Raw genomic sequence first — 25,294 nt, forward strand, 5'->3', positions numbered from 1 at the left:
TTTTAAACGCACTAGTCTTCGTGGAAACAACATCTCATCATTCTCAGACCTTATCAATAGCTTTATTAGTTGTGAGATTTAGTTGTATCATTGTTTTGTTTCGTTACTTTTAGTTTTATATAGTATTAGTATATACAAAGTGTTAGACGATATAATTGCATTTTTTAACATCAAGTAAGGAATGATTGCATTTTTTTAACATCAAATAAGTAGTGACTCGTGGACATATACACTACATGTAATACCTGGTGGCTGGTGGAATATATACCATAACATGATGGTTAAATTTAGGGCTTAAATGTGCAATGCGTAGACAATTGTGCAACCACCCATTTCAAAAGGAATTGTCAAAACTCAAAATTGACTATAGGACTTTTCTCCTTGCTATATATCAAGATATAAGCTATACTTTTAGACTTTTAGTCAAATTAATATAACACATAACATAAGTCCATAATTACACATTCACACGTAATAACGTTCATTGGCTACCTCATTTTCAGTGGTCCCAATTTTATACTTTTGGACTTCTGAAATATACCATGAAAATAGAAATTCTAGGTACACCGACGCTTTGTACATTATTACAGTTCGGATTTTATTTTCAAACTACGTCAATAAAATGTTTTTTTCGTAACATATAAGCCGTTTTATTTTTTATTATTACATGTCACAAGTTATACAAATATTATTGAATTAGTGAAGATCCAACACTACCTCAAACTCTTTCCCAATCAACGCAGACAAACCCGAGATCTCTGCCATCCCGAACCCCCCACCACCACTAACCTTCACTCTTGCGTCGCGTATTTCTGCCCCCGCGCTTGTACATAGCGCGTAACCAGTTTTACTCGAACCATTTTCCAACCCAATAAATGTCACCTTTTCAATTACCCACTTCTGACTTGATGCAAAACCGCCATTCTGGACCCCTGATCTCAACGTGGCTTTGTTCCCCGCAACTTGGCTAGTAAATGTCACAAAAGTCCACTTACCGTCTACTTCACCAACCTCCGTTTCCTCCCCATCATCCAAATACACCTCACCAGTGCTATTCTCGTTGCGGCTAACCACAACGAGTATGTGGAACGGGGTCACTCGAGCTGCTTTCGTTGTCAAAGCTTCTTTTTGTAAAACCAATATGTTCCCTTCACGAATATGAACGTTTATATGGTCAGCTGGTGCATGGAGCCTAACATGGGTCCCTGAGCCCACACTAACCGCATTGGAATAGTTAAATAGATCGAACCAGTTTCCAGATGGGAAGTAAGCGTCAACCTCGACTGTTTTTGGCTTCAAGACAGGGGACACTAATACACTTTTGCCAATGAGGAATTGAGTGCTTATGTCATAGGTGTTGGTGTCTTGTGGGAATGAGAAGAACACTGGTCGTGCGATTGGAGTCCCCTTTGTATGTGCATTGTACATTAACGTGTACAAGTAGGGAAGCATTTGATACCGCAATCCAAGCACCTTTCGTGATGTTGCAGCTACTGAATCCCAAAGATAAAGTTCTTGTCGTGTGGTTGCTTTGTCTGAATGGTCCCTTGCGAAAGGATAAAAGGCACCTAACTGTGTTCAAACAAGTTAGTGAGATCAATAACAATTTATTTGTTTAGTTTTAACAAAACTAACTGTATGCATGTTATTGAGGAGGAAAAACACTACTGATGGATTCTTGTATGTGATGCCATAAACTCACATTGGGCTTAACGTATGGGCCTATTTTCTTTAAAATTTATAGGCCCAAGCCCATACATTAAGCCATGAAGTTACATCATCAATGTAAAACAATGAAAATGCACGAAGTGTGCAAATTTCATTGGCCATAAGTTTTGATATGCGACCAACCCATGAATGGTCTAAGAGAGGCTAAACACATGGGCAAATCGTCTTTAGCAATTAGGACCGACCGTTGGACCCAAATGTCACAGGATTCAACAAATTTTCCCAAATTCATGTTATTATTATTTTTTTTCCTTTTTCTATATGTAAAGTGTGATATTATGAATTCCTTCGGTCACACTCTATCTCACCTAAGGAAATCCAACAATTTATGTTTAAATTTTGATTTTTTGGCATTGTAAAGTAAAGAATCATCCTATATATTAGATAGTGCAAATGGCCGAGTTGAGTTTAGGTATCATTAAAGAATTCAAGGCAAGAGAGTAACTTTTTACTATCGTCAAAACGGGGCAGGTAATTCCAACCGACAAGTAAATTTTCCTTCACTTTCTAGGACTTTCGACCTCTTAACTCGTCCACCTTGCTTTCATTTTAGATACTTTAAAAAGGGAGAACTTCAATATCACCTCTAAATTTGCAATATATCAAATTTAAAGAAAAAAACAAGTTGTCAAATGCATAACGCAGCAGTGGCGGATCTAGAAAATCCAAATAGGGGTAACGTTTAAAAAAGGGTAACGAAATCGAAAAAACGTCAATTTTTTCCAAAATTTACACTACCGTCGGAGCGTCAAGGGGTAACAGGGGTTACCCCTTGTAACACTATAGGTCTGCCCCTTTAACGCAAATTTGGAAAACATATGATATATTACAAATTTAAAGGGATACATACCTTTTAAAAAGTTACCTATTTGACCTGCTAGAGCCTGAACCAAACTGAATTGAAAAGGTCAAATGTACTACATATACAACAACCATTTTGTAAGCCTCTAAGCATTCTTACTATAATAGTTTCCTCTAAATAATTTGTTTACTTTTGTTTGTTTCCGTTGTGTACCATATTTTATTTTCAACTGTTTAACGCGTTTTCAAATATTTATTCAAGTCAAAATGGATTCATGATCTATACCTGAATCCATCTCTGGCAAAGTTCTTCAGTAGTGTTTCCATTAAAACCACATATATCAGCACCAACCATTGGAATACCAAATAACCCGGAACTCAATATGCTCGGAATGGAATACGCCAAGTCATCCCATGTGGCAGCGTTGTCCCCGGTCCAATGTGCTGTAAACTTCCCAGACCCCACAAACGTCGATCTAGAAAGTATAAATGGTCTTTTACCGGTTATCTTTATCAATGCGTCCTTTGTGGCCCTGGCTTCAGTAAATCCATACAAGTTATGGGCATCATAAGCAGTAATATTGCCAAAATGCAATGAACTTGCAGGCACAGTTCTCTCATTGATGAGCCTTTGGTAACCGGCATTGTTTATCTTGTATGGAGGGTTATCAAGTTTCGATGATGGAAGTGGAGGGGACGATATGAAATTTGATTGTTCATTCATGTCAAGCCAAAGGCCATCAAATGGTAGAATATCGTGAAACCTTTCGATCTCATCACCCCAAAAGATTGCTCCTTTTGGATTTAAAAAATCCGGGAAGTTAACAGCACCAGGCCAAACCTCACCTAAATAAGGTTTACCTTCGCGCTTTATATAGATATCAGCTTGTAATCCTCTTATGTAAGTTTCATATGTTGTGTTCACACTAATACCTAAAGAACCACAAATTTTCAGTATTGCACAATTGTATATATAACATATATGCATAGGGCTGCAAACGAACCGAACGGACGCGAACAAGACCTTATTCGTGTTCGTTTGTTAAGGAAATATATGTGTTCACGAACTGTTCATGAACATTTACCGAACGAGATGTTTTGTTAATGTTCATTCGTTAAGGAAATGAACGTGTTCGTGTTCGTTTGTTAATTTTAGGCAACGGATGTTCATGAACACAAATGGAAACAAACGAACACACACGGTCGTCCATGAACCGAATATATAATACATTGATACTTCTTAAACATTTTATTTGTTGGAATTTTAAATTATTTAAAAAATATAAAACAAATGAACTGTTGAACACAAACAAACATAAACGAGCACGTTACCGAATGTTTACGAACACAAATGAACAAACACAACCTCTGTTCATGTTTGTTTACTTAACTAAACAAACGAAATTTCATGCTCATGTCCGTTCATTTATTAAACGAACAACACAAACGAACTTCTCGCCGAACGGTTCATGAACTGTTCGCTGAACGTTCAGTTCGTTTGCAGCCCTATATGTGCATTAGGAAATGAAAAAAAGATGAATACCTGGATCTAATATGAGCACATATTTTTGACCGTTTTGGTGAAGATTTTGAACAAATGGTGACATTTTCGACAATGGGTAGTTAATGGGGTCTAGTGTGAAATCTTTGTAAGCATCCATGTGGTCAATATCTGTCCACATAACCTCCAGAGGGACCTTGGCTTTGGCATAGCCAGCAACAACACTCTCAAGATCCTGAACATCTTTGTAACCGTATCGACACTGATGGAACCCTGTACACAAACAGAAACGAACATATCAAAATGTAATTTAAAAATAAATAAGGTGGAAAACTGGAGATGAACTCACCGAAGGACCAATAAGGCATGGGAGTCGGTCTGCCGATGAGCTGAGTGTATTGATCCATAACTAACTCCGGCGACGGTCCAGCAAAGAAATAAAAATCAAAAACACCCCCAATAACCTTGTAAGTAATACCATCACCACTATACACAACATCCATGCCATTGCTATTAAGCAACAACACTCCATGAGTGGTACCCGCCACCACTTTACCATTAGAATCTGGTGATCTAACATCCATATAATACGGATGTGATCCATATAGATTAACATCGAGATTCAGGCTCGCAATATCCGCATTCCAAAGGGTAAGGGTCTGATTATGTGTTAACTTAAACGTACGCTTGGTGTGCTCTCCTAAACCGTATATGGAGGAGCGGTGAGCTGGGAGTGACGATGTTAGTTCAAGGTACTGGTCTTTGAAGATGAGAACAGTGCCAGAGGTATCGAATAGTATATCGGCAGTAGAGCGACGAGCGACTGTGAATCCGAATTGGGTGGTGTTGTGGAGTGTTAGAATGAGATCAGAGTTAGGATCAGAGAGAAAGAGGTTGGCTGGAGTTGTGTTGTGAGATTGTTGGGGCAGGGTGTAAGGCTGTGATTGGCGTGGAAGCACGTTGGTTGGGATCTCCCATCGTTGGTGTTTCGCATCAGTGATTCGAATCCTTAACCGATCACCTGTTTCAAAGCTGTACAATAACACACTTTCAATTTCTTTTTCTTGACTAAATTACATAACCAATCCCTTTGGTAAGTATAAACTATAAAGTATAGACATCAGAGCATTCACAACGGATCCTCTTAGTGTAACCTCTATACTTGTGAGAGTGATTGTGAATGGTTGTGAGCGGGAGAGAGAAAAAAACAGAAAAAGTTACTGTTCATAGATCTGAAGTAGATACTGTTCACATTTATAATTTTTTAATATTTTTTGAAAGTGGTTGTAAGTGATGGAGAGATAAAATATAATGATAAAAATATAAAAAAAATATTATTTAATTGGAAAATGTAGTGTTTTTTTAGTGTAATTATAGAGATGGAGTAAGAGAATTGATTGTGAATGCTAGCTAATATTTTCATCTTCTAACATTCTTGTATAGTTTTTTTTAGAAGTTAAGACTATGAAATTTCAATTCACATTCTGTTTGTATAAGTTAAACTCTCCCTTAATTGTAAGGCTACACGGTATGGGGGTCGGCCCCGGCCCGTCGCGGGTCGGCGACGGTCCAAACACCGTGCCGCCCCCTACCGTCTCCGTCCTCTCCGTCCAAAGGTAGACGTTGGCGACGATGCATTTTTTGTGGGCCCCCCCTGAATATGACCGTTGTAATTAAAAAGAAAAAAAGAAAATTTCCAAATTTTGAATAAAGCCAAACGGCTATATTAATAAATTATATAAATTTTACTTCCATTTTCACTATCAAACACCAAATTAACCTCAACAATTCACCTCTTTCTCATATAATTTTTACACTCCTTCCACTATACTCTCAACCTTCTTCCACATAATTTTCATGGATCCGTTCAACAACCCGGAGAACCCGAACACTTCGAACAACCCGAATACTCCCAACAATCCGACCCAACCAAATGTTTTTCGGTTCCGGGATATTATCCAACGCTAGAACCGAACCAATTCTCCCAATATTCATCGAACGCGTTTGCTTCATTCCAACAATCGCCCAACCAATTCACTCAAATCTCCCAAAATCAAGCTCTTCAACAAATGATGATGCGGGGTGCTTGGAACTTCCCACCCGTTCAACCTCAACCGATCCCCACACCCCCCGTCCAACCCCAACCGATCCCCACACCCCCCGTTCAATCCGAACCCGAAGACGATGTGGAGATTGTGCCCGAAACCCAACCGCCTAAAGGGAAAGGAAAACGAAACAAAGGGAAACAAGTAGTGGGTGATCAAACGTCGAAACCGAAGGCGATTAAGTGGACCCCAATCGAAGAAGAAGCCTTAGCCAAGGCTTTCATTGGCACTTCCGACAACCCGGTAAAAGGTTCGTACTTTTTTAAAGTTTACATCTTTTTAAAGTTTACATTTTTTTAAGTTTAAATTTATAAAGTTTAAATTTTTAAATTTTTTTTTCTTCACAGTAGGTTTATATTTAAGTTTTATAGTTTATTTTTGGTTTAAATTTATTAGTTTTTAACTTTAGTTTTTAATTAGGTTTAACAGTTTTAAATTTTTTATTTTTTTTTCTTAACAGTAAGTTTTTTTTATTATTTTGTTTGTTTTAAGGTTTGTTTTGTTTTTTTAATTTTATTTGTTTGTTTTTTTATAGGTAATAACCAACCGGGTGACGGGTTTTGGTCCAAGGTATTGACCAAGTTTCTCGCCATGATGGACCAAGGCCCGTATAGAGATATCGACTCGGTTTCCTCGAAGTGGCGAAAATTGAACTCGACCGTTAATCGGTTTTGCGAGGAGTATAACAAATTATATACAAGTGACCGTCGTAGCGGGTGGAATGACGAAGATGTGTTCAAAATGGCATTGGAAAAGTATAAGCAAAATAATCATGGTTCCAACTTTCCTCACGTTCGCGCGTGGATGGTTCTAAAAAACGACCCAAAATGGGCGCCCATTCCTAACGAGGTGGCGATGGCGAAACGCCAAAAAACATCGGAAACGGGTAGTTTAAGCGCCAGTGGATCGGACGCGAGGTGTCACATTAACTTAAATGATGACGCCGACTATGACGAAGACGAGTATAACGTACGTGAACCCGAGCGTCCACCGGGCCGAGACAAAACAAAGAAGGAGCGGGCCAAGGGAAAAGGAAAGGAAAAGGTGGACCTGAACATGGTTGAGTTTATGGAACACCTAAAAGTGTACAACGACATCTCGGCCCAAAAGACGAAGGCGAAGGAGCGGGCCGTCGAAGAAAAAAGTCGTGCATCGGACGAAAAGTTAAAAGAGAAGGTCCGATTGTCGAATGAGAAAATCCGAATCTCCGATGAAAAAATTCGGCTTAAGGAATGGGAAATAATGACGATGAATGTCGAGGACGAACCCGAGCCGAAACGTTCGATGTTGAAAAAACTACAACACGACATCATGAAAAAGCATCAAATTATTTAACTTTATGTTTATTTTTATTAAGTTTTTTTTTTTAAGTTTATGTTTTTTTTTTAATATTTATGTAATGTGGGTTTAATATTAATGAAAATATTTTATTAGTATATTTGTCAAATGTTAAAAAAAATAAAATAATAAAAAAAATAAAAAAAACATAAAAAGTGGTGAAGGACTATGACTAGGATCATCCTACCATGCCTTCTAGTTTTGGAGGATGGACCATCTTAGAGAGGAATGTGACGTGTCGCCTACGTGGCGGATCATCCTCCAAGGATGGTCCATCACCATACCATGTAGTCTAACTAATCCATAATACTTAAACTCTCCCATAATTGTAACCAATCCATATCAAGATAGAGCTATAAACGAGCCGAGTTTAAGCCAAGGTGAGATAGGCTGTAAACGAGCCGACCTTGGCAAACCGAGCCGAGCTGGCTCAGTTAAAACAGAGGTTTTTCGAGAGCCGCAAGCCGTTAACCGTTTAGACAACGTGTGTAACGTGAACACAAAACTAAATTCCAAATCCAGATTAGAAAATAATAACTTTACCACTCTAAAAACCGGTGAAAATGCACCTAAAATCACCAAACCACTTTGTATACAAAAAACAAGTGAGAATTGAGGAAACTAGAAGTAATTAAGTACCTTGCGAAGAGCCGGAGTTGATCGATGTCGGGTCCAAAGACAGAAGACTTGTTGTTGAGTTGAAGATGAGCGACCAATAAGTTTGTGCCAAAGGCAATAGATCGAAGAGAGTAGCCGTAACCAATCGGTTCGGGTTGCTTATCTACTACATCCGCAACAGTTTTTTGATCAATCGAGGAGAGCAGTAGTAACAATAATATAACCGCTATTGACGCCATTATTATTATTTTGAATGCAGTATAGGAAGATTCATAGGGATTGAATTTCCATTTTGCACCACTCAGACTCACTGGTTTCTTCCTAACTTAATGCTTCGTTTTGTCTCATGTGTTTCACGAGCCGGCCGTTGGACTAATAGTAATCGACATGAGATTTTTTTTTTTTTTTTTGATGAATTTATGAATAAAAATAGTTCCTGATAGCTGCACACCCTATACGACTCGTATACAAATAACTTCAGGCATTATACGAGGTCGTATAGGGCCTATATGCCTTGCATATTGAAGAGGTAATATCATAGCACCGAACCAAGTATCCCGGTCATTTATTCCTTTTTCTACTTTTTTCTCCAAGTGCAGGATAACCCCAAGGGGTTGTGGGTTTTTTTCTACCAATTGGGGCCCTCCCTTCACCACCCCCATGTGGATGGTCTACAGGGTTCATAACTACTCCCCTTACTACACGGCGCTTACCTAGCCAACGCTTAGATCCGGCCCTACCCAAATTTTTCTGGTTCACCCCAACATTCCCCACTTGTCCGACTGTTGCTGAGCAGTTTTTGGATATCAAACGGACCTCCCCAGAAGGTAATTTTAGTGTGGCCGATTTCCCTTCTTTTGCAATCAGCTTCGCTAACATCTGGATTCTCCGGCCTCCGGTAGAAAGGCACATCGGCCAGAGAGCGACTGGTCGAGCCGGGACTACTTGACAATGTCATCTCAACCAAAGGGTATAAATAACCTTACCCATGTAGAGTTGAAGTACGTTTTTCTTACCCTTGAAACTTACTCTCTCTCTCTCTTCTTCAAATATTTATCCTTACACCAGAAGGTGGTTGCAGAGTGGTCCTCCCATCTCTGCGACAAGCCTAACGATTTTCTATTTTGCAGGTCCATTTCCCTGTTCACAAGATCATCTGATTGCCTATTACTGGTTTTCTGGATCTTCACATATCCTTTGTTTACATAAACTATACGCCTCATATATGTGTATACGAATTGTATATAAACACCTCACTCCACATATACGAATTCAAATTGTATGTTGTCATAAAATCTAATTGAGTGTACGTATAGTAGCACCTTAAATATAATTATCATAAAAAACCAATACAGTTTTATAAGTCAACGAATTATGTTATCTTTTAAACCGTGTGTTTAAGGGTAAAGTTATTCTACAAAGGCTCCTAAATATAAGAAGTGTACAAAGACACAATGGATCGCAAAACATAACACAAGGTCGAGCAAAATATAACACAATGCCGAAAAATATAACACAACGTCGAAGAAAAAAGATACAGTGAGTCAAAAAAGGACACAATGACTAAAATATAGAAAAGACACAATGATGTAAACAAAAAGTCTAAAATCTACAAACTAAAGATCTAAAAACAAAAACCTAAAATCTCACATCTTAGAGTTCGATGAGACGGTTTCAATGCCGCTTGAATGAGGTCAATCGGAGTCCATTTAATACTATTTCTTACAACTTACTATTTTTAGGAGACTTTGTATTTAATACCAACCCACATTCATTATTGAGGAACTTTGGTCCACCAGGACCACCACACATTCATTATGTCAGGACCACCATTATCTTCAGAAAGCCAATATAGATATGTTATCTTGAGTAGATTATATATTTCATTTACTGGTCTGCTAGATGAAGTAAAAAGGATATTTACCCATAGATAATCCCGAGTTACCAAGGGATAGCCTAAACCAGAAAAGAGATACTTTCATCGACAGATTATTGAGGGGCCACTGGTATTATTGCATTATAGTAGTTTGGTCAATGGTGTAATGAAGGCTCATATAAAATTATAACTAACGTAAGTGGCTTGCATAGAGATGTCTAAACCTCTGTGAAGGCCTAAAGTAGCCATCCTCCTTTTTCTGTGGTTTAGACCTTTGATAATAGATCTTTTTGAACGATTCATGAAAACTTGTCGTGGGTGACGCAAAGCGGAAGTAAATAATAAACAAGAATTATTCTTAGACATGGTTGTAAAACAAGGTTTTCAAGGCCGAATACTCTCCGAGTAGTCGCTACAAGGTAGGTTGCCGAGGCGACTTCCTCTAACTCCGCCTAATTACTCGGAATCGATCAAACGCGGTCAACCTCGGCCAAAATCGGATCTAGTTGGTCAATTCGGGCCAGTTTTGACTTTAAAAATAATAAAACATAATTTATATGACTATAATATTAAATAATGAATACCATTTTCATGTATTTTGTTATAAATATTAGTAAAATGTATGTTATTAGACATATATTTAATTTCCGACAACTCATTCTTTATTATTTAACATGTCCGAGTACTCCCCGAGTACTCTCCGCCTATGTCGAGTACTCTCAACTCCCTGGTCGACCAACTAAGGAGCGCCTAGCGACTTTTACAACCATGTTCTTAGAAGATTAATATATTTCTGAATGATCCAAACTATTACAGTATGCTCCCTTTTAGGGGGGACGGGGCGCCCCCATGATGCTCCTCCACCACGCGTGGAAAAAAAAATAACACCGCCGCCACCCTTTCTATAACGTGTTGATTTGAAAACGCGTCAACCATATCACGCGTTGTCTTTGTGTGATGAGTTGTTTTTAAATGGAGATGAGTGTGTGGTGAGCGATGGGCATTTCCACTAAAATCCATCACCAGTGATGGAATAAAGCTCGATGACGTGGCGGAACTTGATTGGATGTTGTGAGTGATGAGTGGGTGGTGAGTGATGCCGTGATGGGCGCTCCGCCCGCCCATATAGGGTTTTTCTCAGTTTGGCAAGTTTGCCAAGTTTTCGAAATAACAATTTGACAGAAATCAATAGAAATTAAAACCATAAATTTGAGCGTAAATCATGCTAATCAAAGATTTACGTGATCTTCGTAAAAAAGTACGGAAAATCGATAAAATTGGGAAAAAAAATCTTCGTTGGAGTCTTAAATCATGAAATTCAGGTATGATAGTTGGGCCAACCGTAGCCCAAATTACGTCCATTTAATTTTTGAACCCGCTCCTCATCATTATGGAAATTGACTTTTCAGATAGATAATCCCACACATTGTCTGTCTAATCCAAGCCAATTCAAAGCGATTTTCAATTAGAAAGCAAAATGACAAGGATGGGACATTGGGAGGTACTCACAAGTCACATCAAATGCTCTTGACATGAGACATGAAATTGAAATTGAGAGATGGCCTTAAACGTTACGTTTAGTCAAGATCAGATTAGTCTTATCTTGAATATGAATGACTCGATTTTGGTGGTTGTTTATATGTACCAAACGGGTCAAATGTATATAATTAGGAAATTTAGTCAAAATGGAAGTGGAGCACGTTGTAACCACCATTCCACCAAGTCTATTAGTGCATACAATCATCTAAATCTCTTTTATTCAAAGATTTACATTATCATTGTAATAATATTCGATGCCATCGTAACTATTTGCATAGTGTTTTTTTTTTTTTTTTGATAATGATTCATAAGACTACTAACATGTGATATATATGTAACTTACAAATGATCATATGTTCATAATCTATTCACTGGATGTCGTAAGTGAAAAATCTCATGGAAATGACAAAACGTTAGATCGATCCGAAAACATAAAAGAGTTCAATAGAAGACATCACACAAAAAGGGCATACTCATTGTGCATCATGCATATTATTATGATATCTAATTACAATATATTTCACATAAAGTAAACAATGACAGATGGCTTTCACTTATTCTACAAACATATTCCATCTTCACACTAGGCAAACAATTTTATTTTTCATAACATATAATTAAGTAGTTTGTGTTTGTTAACATACATAACAAGTTCTACAAATACTATAACATTGAAATCATTAATGGAGATCCAACTTTAACTCAAACTCGTCCCCTATCAATATCGACAAATCCGAGATCTCCGCCATCCCAAACCCCCCACCACCACCAACCTTCACTCTTCCGTCATGTATTTCCCCCCTCGCACTTGTCCATTGCGCAAAACCAGTTTTACTTGAAGTATCTTCCAACCCAATAAACGTCACCTTTTCAACTCTCCATTTTTGACTTATTGCAAAATCATCATTCTGGACCACCGATCGCAACGTTGCTTTATTACCCACAACATGGCTCGAAAATCTCACAAAAGTCCACTTACCCCCTACCTCACCAAACTCCATGTCCTCCCCATCATCCAAAAACACCTCACCCGTGCTATTCTCGCTGCAGCTAACCACAACCAGTAAGTGAAATGGGGTCACCCGAGCTGCTTTCGTAGTCAAAGCTTTGTTTTGTAAAACCAATATGTTCCCTTCGCGAATATGAACGTTTATATGGTCAGCCGGTGCATCAAGCCTAACATGGGCCCCTGAGCCCACACTAACCACATTGGAATAGTCAAATAGATCGAACCAGTTTCCAGAAGGGAAATACGCGTCAATTGTTACAGTTTTTGGTGTCAAAACCGGGGACACTAATACACCTTTGCCAAGGAGAAATTGAGTGCTAATGTCGTAGGTGTTGGTGTCTTGTGGAAATGAGAAGAACATTGGTCGTGCAATTGGAGTACCCTTTGAATGTGCATAGTACATTAATGTGTACAAGTAGGGAAGCATTTGGTATCGTAATCCAAGCACCTTTCGAGATGTTGCAGCTACTGAATCCCAAAGGTATAGTTCTTGTCGCGCGGTTGATTTTTCTGTATGGTCTCTTGCAAAAGGATAAAAGGCTCCTAACTGAGTTTCAAACAAGTTAGTGAGATCAATAATAGTTTGTTTTTTTTAGTTTCAACAATAGCGAAGTTAAAAGGGTTTCATGATCTATACCTGAATCCATCGCTGGCAAAGTTCTTCAGTAGCGTCTCTAGCGAAACCACAAATATCGGCACCAACCATTGGAATTCCAAATAACCCGAAATTCAATATGCTCGGAATGGAATACGCCAAGTCATCCCATGTGGCAGCATTGTCCCCGGTCCAATGTGCCGTATACATCCCAGACCCCACAAACGTCGATCTAGAAAGTATGAATGGCCTTTTGCCGGTTATTTTTATCAATGCATTCTTTGTTGCCTTGGCTTGCATAAATCCATACAAATTATGCGCATCATAAGCAGTGATATTACCATAATGGATTGAGCTTGCAGGCACTGTATTGTTATTTATGTGCATTTGAACACCAGCATTGTTAATCTTGTAAGGAGGGTTGTCAAGTTTAGATGATGAAATCGGAGGGGAGGATATGAAATTTGCTGCTTCATTCATGTCAAGCCAAATGCCATCAAATGGTAGAAGATCATGAAACCTTTCGATCTCGTCGCCCCAAAAGTCTGCTCCTTGTGGGTTTAAAAAATCCGGGAAATTAACTATACCAGGCCAAACCTCACCTAAATAAGGTTTACCGTCACGCTTTATATAGATATCAGCTTGTAGTCCTCTTATGTAAGTTTCATATGTTGTGTCCACATAGATACCTAAAGAACCACTTATGTTCAATAGTTTATAATTGTGTATACTGTGAATGAGAAAATGATAAAGATGAATACCTGGATCTAAGATGGGTACATATTTCTGACCCTTTTGGTGAAGATTTTGAACAAATGATGACATTTTTGACAATGGGAAGTTGATGGGGTCTAGTGTGAAATCTTTGTAAGCATCCATATACTCTATATCGGTCCATATAACCTCCAACGGGATATTGGACTTTGCATAGCCAGCAACTACACCCTCAAGATCCTGAACATCTTTGTAACCATATCGAGATTGGTGGAACCCTATATATACCCAAACGAAAATGATCTTAACAATCCTAAAACTCCGTTATAAAAAATTTTAAAACCGAACCATTGTTATTTATTTATTTATTTTTTTGTTCAGTTCATTCAACCATGATTCAATTAATAGGATTTTATGCTCACATTGTATTAAGATATGATAGATTTTATTAACATTTGTAAATAGGCCATAGTAGTTAGCCCGGAGGGTTTGGAATGGGCGCCACATCAGAAACACCTAAGCACATCAGTGCCACATAAGATGGGAACATGTAAAGGTGTGTCTAAACGTACCCCCTCCCCCCCCCCCCTCCCAAAAAAAAAAACAAAAAAATGCGTGTGAGACACTGAGAGGGGCCGGGTACGTTTAGGACGAACCAAAATGTAAATGAACTCACCGAAGGACCAATAAGGCATGGGAGCCGGTCTGCCGATGAAATGAGTGTATTGATCCATGACTAATTCCGGCGTCGGCCCAGCAAAGAAATAAAAATCAAAAACACCCCCAATCACCTTATAAGTAATACTATCACCACTATAGACAACATCCATACCATTACTATTAAGCAACAACACTCCATGAGCGGTACCCGCCACCACCTTACCATCAGAATCCGGTGATCTCACATCCATATAATACGGATGTGATCCATATAGATTAACATCAGGAATCTCGCTTCGTATATCCAGATTCCAAACGGTGAGGGTCTGGTTATGTGTTAACTTAAACGAACGCCTAGTGCGCTCTCCTATACCATATATAGAGGAGCGATAAGGTGGGAGTGAAGATGTTAGTTCCAGATACTGATCTTTGAAGACAAGAACAGTGTTGGAGGTATCAAATAATATATCACCAGTAGAGCGACGAGCGACTGTGAACCCGAATTGGGTGGTGTTGTGGAGTGTTAGAATGAGATCAGAGTTGGGATCCGAGAAAAAGAGGTTGGCCGGAGTTGTGTGGTGAGATTGTTGGGGCAGGGTGTAAGGTTGTGATTGGCGCGAAAGAACGTTGGTTGGGATCTCCCATCGTTGGTGGTTCGCATCAGTGATTCGAATCCTTAACCGATCACCTGTTTCAAAGCTGCACAACTACACAGTTTCAACTTATTTTTGTTTCAAAGCTAAATGATTTATGAAATTAAATATTGAGTACATTACATAACTAATCCCTTTGATATGTATAGAGTTATAGGATATGGGGTAAGGATAGTGTAAAAAGGGCCTAAAGTGTGAGAAGTGTAAGAAGTGTATTATAACACTATATATAATACTATATAACACCATATAAACACCGTATAACAATATGTAACATCATATAATACCATATAACACTATGTAACCCTATATATCATTATATAACAAATATAACACTATAGGTTGTCTGATAGCATGTCTATGATAGATGTATAGTGTTATATTTGTTATATAATGATATATAGTGTAACATAGTGTTATATGGTATTATATGTTGTTACATATTGTTATACGGTGTTTATATGGTGTTATATAGTAATATATATAGTGTTATAATACACTTCTTACACTTCTCACACTTTGAGCACTTTTTACAGGATCCTCTACCATAGGATATGTATTACATGTGTTAATAAATACAATATCTTACATAAGTTATTGATGATTAATATCATACAAAAATTGCTTAAATTAAACCAGTTATGATGAAGAAAATGTCAAAGATTTTTCTTTGAAGTTTAAAGAAAAATGTAATAATTTTGAAATAAATTTACACATATTAAGAGGCCAATATATAATGGATAATTATTGCTAATAATAATTATATACATAAGTTAAATCTTACAATTTAAACAACTTGCATTATAAATAATTTGAAATGGAACATTAATAACATTAATATGTTAGTACTTCTAAAGGTTAAACATCAACTTGAGCATAGATTTTATTAACGATTTTCACTTTAATATAATGTTTTCTTTTCTTTTGTGTTTTTGTGATAAGAATTTTGAAGTTTGAAAGTTTTTTAAAATGACCACAAAATTTCTATACTCTACAGTTTAACGACTTTATTTCTTTGTTTCTTTTTTCTTTCGGTTGTTATACAGAGTGTCATTACCGTAACGAAGAACCAAACCATTATCGATCGAAATTGAATTCCCACCGAATCGCACAGAGGATTTCAGTAATGATTATCTCAAATTATATATTTGTTATTGTTAATAACTAAAGCAAATTAAATATGTCTAGTTAGTTTATCCCACTAATCAAATGTAAACTGAAGATGCTATATAAATATCCACTAAAATCTTAGAAATAACTTAATTATTATTGATCATCAATTGAAATATAAGTTAAGGATTATATAAAAATTAATTTAAATACTCATTTAGTTATTTATCAGTTTATAATTTAAATATTTTAATCAATAAAAAGAAAACAAAGAAAAAATCCATGTAATCTTTAAAAAGTAAATTTGAAAAATGAGAAGAATTTGGTGAAAGAACGGCGAGCGGATATGAAAATCCTCGCCATGAAAACCGATCACCTTTGCGACAAAGAAAAAGAAATGTACGAGAAATATAAAGAAGAAATCAAGGTAAAATACCGTACTTAGTTTGGTTTTTTTTATGTTTATTAGTTTCGGGTTTTTTAAAAGATTTTGTAATGTTTTTTTTAAGTTCATGTAATATTTTCTTTTTTTTTTATTTATATCAGTTCTCTTATTGATATTAATGTTATTTTTAATTAAATAGATTTGTTTTATTTTTTAAATATAATATAAATACAAAAGGTGTATGTCACGTGCACGTCACGACACCATTTCACATCCCATCCCATCCCGTGATTTTTGACAACACGTCACTCTTCTTATAGACACTGACGTGGCTGACACGTGACGCTTATACCCTTTCACACCTTATAATTAAAGAGGCTTGTACTTAAAACAGAAGAAAAAAATGTTTGAAGTTCGAACTAATAAAATAACACAAATAAAAAAAAGGTTAACACCCCACTATCTATCAACTAGTGACCTAAGACGTACATAAAAGGAAAAATAGACTAAAAAAGAAGAGCTCCAAGTGGGTTTTCAGCCCCCTTAATTATAATAAAAATATAAATGAACGAATAAATAAACAATAATACAAGGTTAACCACTTTACTACCCGTCTACCTTGTTTTAGTTCAACAATTACTTATAGGTCAAATGTTCAAAAAGTTTTTGTGATATAATTTTTTGTCAAGCTAACTCACACACTTTTCTAATTCTACTCTTAAATCTATACATTTGTTCAATAAATGGTTGAATTTTCAATCTCATGGAGATGAACACAATTTCTTGACAATTTGATGCTGCTTCACTCTGGTCCACCATGACACGCCGAAGGTCATCCTACCGAAGCTCATCAAACTGAAGGACATCCACCAAGGGTTGGTAGATCAAAGGATCCCAGGACGCAAATCAACCAACCGAAGATCATCATATCCAAGAATAATAGACCCAAACAAACCCCTAAACACCAAATAAGGATGAAGACCCCATACGATGATGTGACCCCTCACATGCCACACATTGCAAGCAACTTAGTGCCAGGTATTGTGCCACGGTCATTAATGACCAACGACGACCTTTGCACGACAAAGGATGGGTACACGTACATCACTCCAAAGTTGGATTAGGCGCGGAAAGAGTCATCCGGGCTCCCACGAATAACACGGGAAAGGACAAGAATATTTGAAGACAAACAATATACTAATTATTGTTTATATATACTTTTACAAAATATTTAATTATTGATTAAATATTTTCATAAAAATCAACTTTTTGACATTTTTAATTTTAATAAAGACTTATGTATATTTGAAGACAGACAATATATTAATTGTTTAACCCATAATATATGCTTTTACATTATGTTTTGAAACCAAAGTAGACATGAAAGTGGTTTTTTAAAACGGGATAAATTTTTCTCTAAGTTTTGTTACAAACTATTTGTGTATAAATTTTGAATAATATACGTGGGCCCGGTTAAGAAAACATAAGTCTGGACAGACTTGACTAGGGCCGCCGATTAGGCGGTGTGACATTGGGTCACCTAAAAAGAAAGTCCGTTCAAAAAAAAAAATAGTAGAGTAAACTGTCATTTTGGTCCCTGAGGTTTGGATACTTTTGCCACTTTAGTCCAAAACTCAAACATTTTGCATCTGGGTCCCTGTGGTTTCAGCTTTATTGCCATTTTGGTTCAAAAATGAAATCTGGTCATACTTGTCTTATAAAATCCTGCAATTTTGTCATTTTCCGGTCACATTTGTCTTACAAAATATGGTATTTATTTATAAAAAAGAAATGATCATTTTGCCCCTGCGGAAAATGACAAAATAACAAGATTTTATAAGACAAATATGACCTGATTTCATTTTTGGACCAAAATGGTAATAAAACTGAAACCACAGGGATCCAGATGCAAAAAGTTTGAGTTTTGGACTAAAGTGTCAAAATTGACCAAACCACCAAAATGGCAGTTTACTCAAAATAGTATAATTGTTTTTCAGTCATATATGTTTAATACTTTAATACAATATTAATGCAAATTAGAACATTAAACCCTTGTGAGATTACTTGGTAAAATGTAAAAACCAAAAAGTATCATTCTTTGTAACCATCATACATGTGATATGTTGTGATATGCTAAAATTCTGCTTTCGTCCCTAAGTTTGAAAAGTTAACACTTTTAGTCCCTATTCTTCACTCGACCATCATACTTTTTTCCCGAATGGAGTGTTGAGATTTCCCAGACGTTTCCAAGCTTCCACTTCCCTCTTATATAAAGTGAAAGGAAGTCGTTAATGGGAGCCAGTTGAAACATGGTCCACTCTTACAATATGTCGATACTAAACAATCGCCTATTTGGTTCCTGGTTGAGCTAGCTAGTTTTAATAAAATGGTGTTATGTTTTAGATTACAACTCTACGGTACAAATATTGAGACATAAGCAAGAATGTATATCAAATCTCCAGACAAGTGGAAACTTGGTATCCACATACCTTGCGAAGAGCCGAAGTTGATCGATGTCTGGTCCAAACACCGAAGACTTCTTGTTGAGTTGAAGATCAGCTACCAATAAGTTTGTGCCAAAAGCGATAGATCGAAGAGAGTAGCCATAACCAACCGGTTCTGGTTGCTTATCAACATCCGTCCAATCAATCGAGAACAGTAACATTAACACTACGACCGCTATTGATGCCACTGTTTCGAATGGAGTCATCGTAGATTCACATCACAAGGATCTTGCATTGGATCCCTATACGTATATATATTAATTTCCTTGGTTGATCTTAACTGCTTCGTTTTGTCTCATTGGTTTCACCTACGTGTTGATGTTGAAGTCGTTTTTAAAGAATTACAAAAGTCCAACTATTTATATTATCTTTTGATTACCATAAGGTTAAATCGATGGATAAGAACAAGCTTTTGAAACAATATTATTTCTCTTAAGAAGCCAAAATAGACTTCTTTCGAGTAAATTATATTTTTTATGGACCAAAAGTTGATTATAAAAATCGTTTTGAAGATGAGGTAATCACGTCATGCGTCACTGCTTATACTATTGCATCATGGGTTTGGTCGGACTTGCACGTGAGAGGAGAGGTGTTTCACATACTCAGGCTTCCCTCAAACCATCTTTGTGTGGTGAGGGATCATCGTGATGGGTAGGGAGGCGAACAAGCTCGAACCCGATAGGTAAACCCGAACCTCTTGTACTGATTTACTTGAAGATTTTGGTTGTTGCGCGAATAATATTGTTACTAAGAAATTTATAGAAAAAAGGTATTTCAAAGTGCAAACAAATGTCACTTAAAACCATATAATGTTTTCAAAATTGGTTGTCTGGTGACAAGTGATAAAAGTAAACCACTCACTTAATTTATTCACCATCAATTGTGAAAACCAAAAATGGCTAACGTAACCAATTTACATGGTACATAACTCATAAGAAATTGTTTTATAATTTTTTATGTTATACTATAATGATAACTCTTAAAATATTTTATATTTAAATGTATCAATTGCGTTTATGTTAAACGGTAAAAAGAACTAAAAAATATTAATAAATAATCTATAGTTTCCATTCTTTAGGTATATACTAGGGGTGAGCAGAAAACCGAAATAACCGAACCGTAACCGAAATAACCGACAAAACTGAACCGCGTAATAGATACCGTTGGGTTTCAGCATCGCACTCCATTGTGAACCTTACGCCTTTTTTATTCTCTGATCGAGGTTCTCGGCATTGAAAAATCTTTGTAAACTAAATCACACGTGTATATGAAAAAACTGAACCGAAACAAAAACCGACGGTTCGGTTTTCGGATTTTTAATAACCCAATTGCAAGAAGCGTCCTTAAAGTAAAAAATCACATAATTTATTGTTTATGTCCGTATGTTGTCACAATTTAACTCCTTCCCACTAAACAGAGTTGAATCACAAAGTCAAAAGATCAACCACAACTATTTAGTGATTTTGAACTTTAACATGAACATATACAATGCTCCATAATCAACTAAAATAAAGAAGATATCAAGTCAAAAGGATGAATATCAGAAATCCATATAAAGGGTCAAAAGATTCACCAAACACAGAAGCAGTTAAGGAGGTTTCTGAATACTTATAAAATATTAAAGAAAATTCAAACAAGTTTCTAGAGCATCCAAGATTTATAAACAATCGACGACATGCGAACATACCTGAAACGATCTCATAGAGCAACAAGGCTGTTAACGTAAGGTATCCCCTTTTGCTCAGGCCGAGGTAACGCAACAAGAAACCTGACTTCTGTGGTCTTCAAATCACAACGGTAAATACTCCGCCCACTTAAAACCAACGCGATTTCACTCCCAGCATATAAAACAGGAAAAAGATCATATGAACTGACATTGAACATTTCAGTGATTAAAGGGATTCTTATCTTGTCTGTCCATAACTGGGCACGGCTGCCCATATGCATAGTGTTGGAGTATATGTTTGAAATGACATTAACTGTTAACGTGCGTCCGTTAACAGAAGCCGAACACAGTTTCCCGTTAAACTCTCCTAAAGTCCCGTGACCACTGTAACACCCGTGTATGACCTGAGACCGATCTTTTGTCATATCATAAACCAAAATACTTCCATGAGATGACTGCCAATACACAACATCATTCACACACACACCCGATTTAGCAATCAGTTTCTTGGCAGAAAAGTTTATCTCCCCGGATACTTTCCATGCATCGTCTTTCGAAGAATAGATTTCGAATTCTGTAGCATCATCAAAATCATTGGAGCGAAAGGCACATATGAGTTTATACTCCGCTACGAAATTCAGTAGCGAAGGTTTGAAAATGAGAACAGCAGCTGGTTCAAGACCATGTTCCATGCTTGGTTTCGGGAGTTTTTTCCACTGCTTTGTGACAGGATTACAAATATAGTAAGCCCGATCGCCGGTTTTCGCCTGGCAACAGAGTAATCCGTTGGATGATGCCACGATGTCGATAGGGCTTGGAAGGAAGCTCAAGGCGGGGTCGGGGACCCCACAGGATTCAGGGTCAGTGGATATGAATGTCGGTGGGTCTCCATGGCTTTGGAAGAACATGCCCGATACCGATGAGTATGAAAGGGATTGGTTGTGGGCAAAGAAAGGTGTTGAGATCATCAGGCGCCAGTCTCTGCAAACTCCCCGGAATTTAAAAAGTGATTTTGCGGGAAGAAATTGAAGCGCGTGCTCGCGTATTATGAGCTTCAGGTCCATGTAGATCTTGTTGTTTCTTGCAGCAAGAAACTTGCTCTTGTTTTTACCACCGCAATCCATTGTCTTGAAATGAATTTGTTTAGCTACTCAAACTGCAAGCATGTTTCAAGAATAAACCCAAGTCAAGAAAATTAAAAAAGGAACATGTTGTATAACAAAAAGAAGTAGTTTCCATGAAACAAAGAAGTAAAACAATTTCATACAAATCAAAGTTAAGACATGATCAAATAGCATTGGCAGTAATACCGAAGAATAGAATTTGTTCCATATGAACAGAGTAGCAAATGTTAAGCATCCATCACTTTTCACCATAGGTGAAACTAAAGTCATTTCATCCAAACTAAATACCTACATTACCAACTAATATGACATAATTTCCTTAAAAATGCAAGGCAAATCATTATACCTACAGGTCCGCATAAATTCCCAACACATGCTCCACAATAAGAATCTACTTCGCTAAAGCAAAACGTTACAAAAGTACGAGTCCCATACAATATAAAACAACAAACTTCTCGTGTTTGCCATTCCCCAAAGCATATATCCTCACAGCAATCATTTAATAAGCAGACTATAGTTAAGACCATGGTTGTAAAACAAGGTCTTCAATGCCGAGTACTCCCCAAGTAGTCGCTACAAGGTAGGCTGCCGAGCCGACTTTCTTCAACTCCAACTAATTACTCGGAATCGATTAAATGCGGTCAACATTGGCCAAAATCGGATCAAGTAGGTCAACTCGGGCCGAGTTTGACTTAAAATAAAATAAAACATAATTTCTATGCCTATCATATTAAAGAATGAATATCAATTTCACGTATTTTGTTATAAATATTAGTAAATTTATGTTATTTGACATATATTTAGTTTCCGAAAACTAATTTCTTTATAATTTGGCATCTCCGAGTACTCCCCGTGTACTCTCCGCCTAGGCCGAGTACTCTCAACTCCCCGGTCGACCGACTAGGGAGCGTCTAGCGACTTTTACAACCATGGTTAAGACAATACTATTTAATAAGCAAATTTGACGTGACAGTGAAAACGGATTAAACCATTAAACATAGCCTAAACAATATATTTCAAAGTTCCTGGTTAACACTATCATCCTCAAACTACCACATTCAAGATAACCTATCTCATTAACATTAGTAAATTTTAAAAATTGAACTCTGAAATCACAATACCATCACCTAGGTTAACTAACACACACCGTTCTACAAAGAAACAAATTATTCGCCATAAGTTGTTCCCAAATTCAGAACCTAGACAGTGAAAATTAAGGTGTAATGACAAACATAACGTGATTATGTAAAACAATAACTAATGAGGAATGTTAGAAAACAGAATCAACATCAAATTATAATCAAACTAAATGAAAATCAAAATCGCCAATGATTCGATTGGAAGAAAAACCCTACGATCATAGCGATTACGAAAGAACAAAAACCCTACGTACGATCATATCTAATGTGACATTAGATAAGAAAATTGTGGTGATGGAAAGTAAAGAGGATGATTGGGGATTAAAATCAAAGGATCGTGATGAAGAAGCATACCTCTCATGGAAGCGAACTGCAACTGTGCCCTTTAGTTCTTGGTAGACCCGCTTATGAGTCCTTTTATAGGTCTACTTCCATGGGAATTTGATTTTGTTTGATGTATGGAAGTAAATTACAATTTGGTTGGTACCTCATAAATTAGTCATCGGCTCATGAATTTTATGATTTTATAAAAATTTGCATTTTAACCTCCTAAATTTATAAATATTTCTATTTTAAATACAAAGTTTATATAATCCCACGGTTCAAACGAGCTTAAACAGTGGATTCAAGCATATCTGGCACGTGCCCTTTTGAACGGGCCCAAAGGTTTTGAGACCACTGTACGCCCAAGTCCGGCCCGTTAGACTTACCAATCTAGGCATGGGCCTAGGGTCACCAAAAATTAAGAGCCTCCAATTTTTAGTAAAGTTTTATATATTGTATATGTATCTCGCTCAAATAAAAAACAAAACTAAATCATGTTTTTTAATAAAGTTACACAGATAAATTGTTTAGGAAAAAAAGGCCCACATTCAAGACCCAGTTTCGAAATTAAACCACAGACATAACTGCAGTCTATAGCAACCATCAACCACTCGACCCCGTGAATCAGAGCCAAAAATCCCTAAAACTGAGCCGCAATCATCGTTCCTACCTCTCATCGCAACCTGCTCTTTCAACTTTCTAGGTTATCGGCTATCACTAACGATAATCACTCATAGCGTCGGGTCTGTCGGGATTGGAGGAGAATTTATGAGCAAAATTAGGGCTAATTACTAAACGTAGATTAACTTTAGCAGCTAATTTTTCTATTAAATCTCTATATGTTTTGCAAAAGGGCCTTCATTTCGTAGTCCGCTTATGGTCTACAAAAATGTTGGAACATCACTGGGTATGCCTCCTTGTTCAATATCAAGTGGTAAAGTAAAAAACCATAGAAAGAGAAATGAAAGTTGTGGCGTCAGGAGAAGAGTGCCACCATCGTCCTCCACCGCACCATGCCAACCATCTTCTCCGTCGTGCAACGCTAGATACAAATTCGTGTACCTCGGCTTCTCAAGCCCTAAATCTGTTAGGGAGGAGGCTGCCCGTTTATGTAGTAAACAAAAACCCCTAACCGTGAGTCGACGGTGATATTATGTCTGCGACTAAGCGCAACAACAGTTGCACACCATTGATGTCGCTAAACACTAAAGATGGAGCGTCAGAGGTTATCAATGAATGTTTCCGGAACATGTAATTTGGGATATAATTTTGGGACTCCAATAACCGTTAAAACACTTTTCAGTTGTCCTGAACATGTAATTTGGGATTTGATTTTGGGGACTCGAACACCCTATAGTTAGTTTAGGGAAGAAGGTGATCAAAGATTTGAACCAAATCACCATCGCAACCTTTTCTTCGACTTTCATTGTCTATGAATCAAGCTTTGGCTACGTATCGCCACAGTAAAAATATACGTAGTCACGTGATATTAAGTATCTTGTATTTTTTATTTCGTCAAACTATGTATGTCATGAAATCCAATGAGCACATACCCTCCTGCGTGAACGAATCAAGAATCAAGTATTTCTGCTTGTGCTCGTCTTTGATGGTTGCATAGAGGATCTTCAGGGAATCAAATTTAACGGGAAAAATTGCTCTCAACACAATAAAACGAATTCCTTTACCATCCAATATGTACGCCGTCGGTATCCATAAAACTCCAAAAGGGGTTTGGTGTCTGCTAACGTTTTTTAACTACAAATTATCTACATCGACTCATCACACCTCCCCATTGAAGTCTCGGTCCCACTAAGCCCAGACGCTCGTTCATTACAACAGAGCTCACTCAACTAACCCTACATGGATGTCCCTAAATAAAAATAAAAAAAAAATAGCCAGCCCATA

General features: G+C 37.1%; 3 protein-coding genes across 3 annotated transcripts; all 3 read right to left on the minus strand.

Annotated features, from left to right (window-relative positions):
• Positions 1–448: 448 nt before the first annotated feature.
• Positions 449–8,560, minus strand: LOC110926060 (alpha-glucosidase). Its single transcript, XM_022169823.2, has 5 exons — positions 8,113–8,560; positions 4,380–5,062; positions 4,073–4,303; positions 2,816–3,462; positions 449–1,572 (listed from the first exon to the last, which is right to left on the minus strand). The coding sequence occupies exons 1-5, from the start codon at positions 8,328–8,330 to the stop codon at positions 697–699; spliced, it is 2,655 nt and encodes an 884-aa protein (XP_022025515.1). The 5' UTR covers positions 8,331–8,560; the 3' UTR covers positions 449–696.
• A 3,523-nt stretch (positions 8,561–12,083) lies between these two features.
• Positions 12,084–19,440, minus strand: LOC110926081 (alpha-glucosidase). Its single transcript, XM_022169839.2, has 5 exons — positions 19,122–19,440; positions 14,501–15,183; positions 13,872–14,102; positions 13,153–13,799; positions 12,084–13,062 (listed from the first exon to the last, which is right to left on the minus strand). The coding sequence occupies exons 1-5, from the start codon at positions 19,340–19,342 to the stop codon at positions 12,187–12,189; spliced, it is 2,658 nt and encodes an 885-aa protein (XP_022025531.1). The 5' UTR covers positions 19,343–19,440; the 3' UTR covers positions 12,084–12,186.
• Positions 19,441–20,656: 1,216 nt separating this feature from the next.
• LOC110926093 (putative F-box/LRR-repeat/kelch-repeat protein At1g11620) lies at positions 20,657–23,553 on the minus strand. The gene is made up of 2 exons (XM_022169844.2): positions 23,420–23,553; positions 20,657–21,958 (listed from the first exon to the last, which is right to left on the minus strand). The coding sequence occupies exon 2, from the start codon at positions 21,924–21,926 to the stop codon at positions 20,835–20,837; it is 1,092 nt and encodes a 363-aa protein (XP_022025536.1). The 5' UTR covers positions 21,927–21,958; positions 23,420–23,553; the 3' UTR covers positions 20,657–20,834.
• Positions 23,554–25,294: the final 1,741 nt, after the last annotated feature.

Source organism: Helianthus annuus, chromosome 9 (assembly GCF_002127325.2).
Source record: "Helianthus annuus cultivar XRQ/B chromosome 9, HanXRQr2.0-SUNRISE, whole genome shotgun sequence".
Classification (NCBI taxonomy): Eukaryota; Viridiplantae; Streptophyta; class Magnoliopsida; order Asterales; family Asteraceae; genus Helianthus; species Helianthus annuus.

Coding starts and splice junctions, on each gene's coding strand:
- LOC110926060 (XM_022169823.2), bottom strand. CDS start 8,330: ATGGCGTCAATAGCGGTTATATTATTGTTACTACTGCTCTCCTCGATT. Junction 5,063..8,112: donor CAACTCCGGCTCTTCGCAAG/GTACTTAATTAC, acceptor GTTATTGTACAG/CTTTGAAACAGGTGATCGGT. Junction 3,463..4,072: donor TGTGCTCATATTAGATCCAG/GTATTCATCTTT, acceptor GTGGTTCTTTAG/GTATTAGTGTGAACACAACA.
- LOC110926081 (XM_022169839.2), bottom strand. CDS start 19,342: ATGACTCCATTCGAAACAGTGGCATCAATAGCGGTCGTAGTGTTAATG. Junction 15,184..19,121: donor CAACTTCGGCTCTTCGCAAG/GTATGTGGATAC, acceptor GTAGTTGTGCAG/CTTTGAAACAGGTGATCGGT. Junction 14,103..14,500: donor CATGCCTTATTGGTCCTTCG/GTGAGTTCATTT, acceptor GGGTATATATAG/GGTTCCACCAATCTCGATAT.
- LOC110926093 (XM_022169844.2), bottom strand. CDS start 21,926: ATGGATTGCGGTGGTAAAAACAAGAGCAAGTTTCTTGCTGCAAGAAAC.